The sequence below is a fragment of the Mus caroli genome, unplaced genomic scaffold (assembly GCF_978045245.1).
Source record: "Mus caroli unplaced genomic scaffold, Mus_caroli_1 scaffold_15, whole genome shotgun sequence".
Lineage (NCBI taxonomy): Eukaryota > Metazoa > Chordata > Mammalia > Rodentia > Muridae > Mus > Mus caroli.
Window position 1 is genome coordinate 98,851,207 of NW_028227270.1, and position 2,781 is coordinate 98,853,987.

A 2,781-nucleotide genomic window follows, 5' to 3' on the forward strand; every position below is an offset into this window, starting at 1 on the left:
CAATAAAAACAGCAATGGCCCTGAAGAGAGTCTTTAATTTTCCCCCTGAAATTTCACAAACCAGGCCTCCATCTTCTGCACTGTTCTCAGCATTATCTTCCAAGCTCCTACACAACATCTGACAGAGCTCTTAACAAGGAATGGATCTTCAAGCCCAAAGTTCCAAAGTCCTTCCCCAGTCCTCCCCAAAACATGGTCAGGTTGTCACAGGAATACCCCACTTTGCTGGTACCAATTTGTCTTAGTCAGGGTTTCTATTCCTGCACAAACATCATGACCAAGAAGCAAGTTGGGGAGGAAAGGGTTTATTCGGCTTACACTTCCATACTGCTGTTCATCACCAAAGGAAGTCAGGACTGGAACTGAAGCAGGTCAGAAAGCAGGAGCTGATGCAGAGGCCATGGAGGGATGTTCTTTTACTGGCTTACCTCCTCTGGCTTGCTCAGCCTACTCTCTTATAGAACCCAAGACTACCAGGCCAGAGATGGTCCGACCTACAAGGGGCCTTTCCCCCTTGATCACTAATTGAGAAAATGCCTTACAGTTGGATCTCATGGAGGCATTTTCTCAACTGAAGCTCCTTTCTCTGTGATATGCCTTACAGTTGGATCTCATGGAGGCATTTTCTCAACTGAAGCTCCTTTCTCTGTGATAACTCCAGCTGTGTCAAGTTGACACAAAAATAGCCAGTACAACTGATTTAATGCTTGGATGTATTAGAATACCAGAGCAAAGTATGGTGAAGTGGAAAATGCTGGCAATGCCCAACCAGGTCATTTACCAGCCCAAGACCTGGGCTATAAAGTGGCATCTAGGACAGCTGATGATAGCAAAGCTATATGCCCTCCACACAGTTTCCAAAATATTAAGGCAAACAAATGATAGTGTAGATCTTGAGCTCATGGAGGAATGGTATCCTAGCATTTCTCAGTGAAAACTCTAGGATTTAGCAACAGGGACATCTCTGTTCATCAGAATAAAGGGGCTGAGAACAGCATAACCAAGTACTAGACATGTTTTAATATTTAGTATAATGGAATCATGACTCACCATGGAACCTGTATATAAAGAAAAAATGAAGTCTGCCCAATAAAAGAAAAGGAAACAGCTCATGAGAATGACAACACTCTGTGCAGCTCTGATCTCTGGGCTGAAACTATTTACAAACCTGCAGCTATGAAGGTAGAGGACACGCTTGTGATGCTTATACAGGTGAAAAGAGATGTATCCACTGCTCCAGCCCATGAGACTCTGGAAGACGAGATCACGAACAGCCCTGAGCAAGAGGAAAAGCCACTTAACTATGTGCTTGGATGGCAGCATATAGCAATATCCAATGTACCCTGTAACTCCAGATCTGTTCATGCCACTGCCAGCTGTTATATAGTACAACAAATTGGAACTTGTGAGAATATTAAGGATCCAAAAGAGGAAGACATAAGTAAGAACTTGCCTCGAAGTCTGTGGTTTGGCCTTTTTCCAAATGGTTGTCCTAGGACTCATAGTGACAGCCTGGACCATACTGAGGAGACAGGTGGTACAGATAGAAAGGCCCCGTGCCATCCTTGCTAGATAAACTACAGCTTTACAGCCAATATCTCCAAGGAAGTTTCTGAAATAAAACACTGTGGCTATATCTCTGATCCCTGTGCTACAAATAATGATCAGATTAGAAAATGCCAAGTGGATGAGAATAAGGTCGACAGGCTTTTTCTCAGTCCTGAAGGCTGAAGTGTACACAAGTCTCACAAACATTAAGATATTTCCTACAATGCCAGGTCCAGTAAGAGAAAGGAAGACTATTGTCTGGATAATGTTATTCCAGTTCATCTTTTGACTTCATGCCTGGCACTAGGAAAAAAAGTTTTTTGAAAAACATATGTAAGATTTTTCTCTGTTTATTCCTATGGGGAAAAAAAATGGCCTCAAGGATGTAAACATATATGGTCTTTCCTTAATGATTCCTGACCAGATACTTGGTTTTTGTTGGTGGTTGTTTGTTTCTGCTGTGTGTTTTTTTTTTTTCATTTCCATTAAAATGATGTTAGCTGTAATCAGGTATAAACTTGTTAGTTTCCTGCCTTTCATGACAATCGTTCATCCCTCAGTTCAAACATCTTCCCAGACAAAGTGATCTTCCCAGACAAAGTCTAAATGCATAACATAACTTTCTCAATTTTTCATATTAACACAGTTCTGAGTATGCACCTGATAGGCTCCTTCCTTTCCCCTCATGTCACTCAGTATGACCTCAGGCTCCTAGACTGTGTTTATATTTCATTCGGATCCTCTTCTCCTCTGCTACTATCACTAAATGATGTTGAACTAATAAAAAGCTTGCAGATTCTCCAGAAAATTGCTCTTGGTCAAATGGATTCGTTTCTCCATGGCTATTAGATGATACTCTTTACTTCCTTTTTCTATAATTTTCACAGAAGCTAGTATCGTTTAGGAATTAGGAAGCAAACCCTACTCCTCTCACATGAAGGTAGGAATAAATTTAATAAAATTTGTGTTGTTTTCTCAATTTTCTATATGTGTTAAATCTCATTGAAAGTAATTTACTTTTCCACCTACCTATCTTATTCTCCCTGTCTGTTTCTACTGAAAATTCTACTCCAAACAATACCCCAGGGAAACATTCCCCAGCCTGGCCTTATAGATTCTAAACAAAGATCCATGTAGCTGGTTATATGTTTTAAGGTTTGTTGACTGTAATGATTCCTCAGTCAGAAATGCACCAACTTATGAATAAGTTCTCCTGAATATTCCACATTAGTG

The 2,781-nt window shown here is 40.6% G+C and overlaps 1 protein-coding gene across 1 annotated transcript; it reads right to left on the bottom strand.

The window, feature by feature from the left end:
• Window positions 1–721: 721 nt before the first annotated feature.
• On the bottom strand, window positions 722–1,990 carry LOC110308556 (putative vomeronasal receptor-like protein 4). Its single transcript, XM_021180987.2, has one exon. It carries the CDS (start codon window positions 1,828–1,830, stop codon window positions 940–942), a length of 891 nt encoding a protein of 296 aa, XP_021036646.1. The 5' UTR covers window positions 1,831–1,990; the 3' UTR covers window positions 722–939.
• Between the last annotated feature and the right edge of the window lie 791 nt (window positions 1,991–2,781).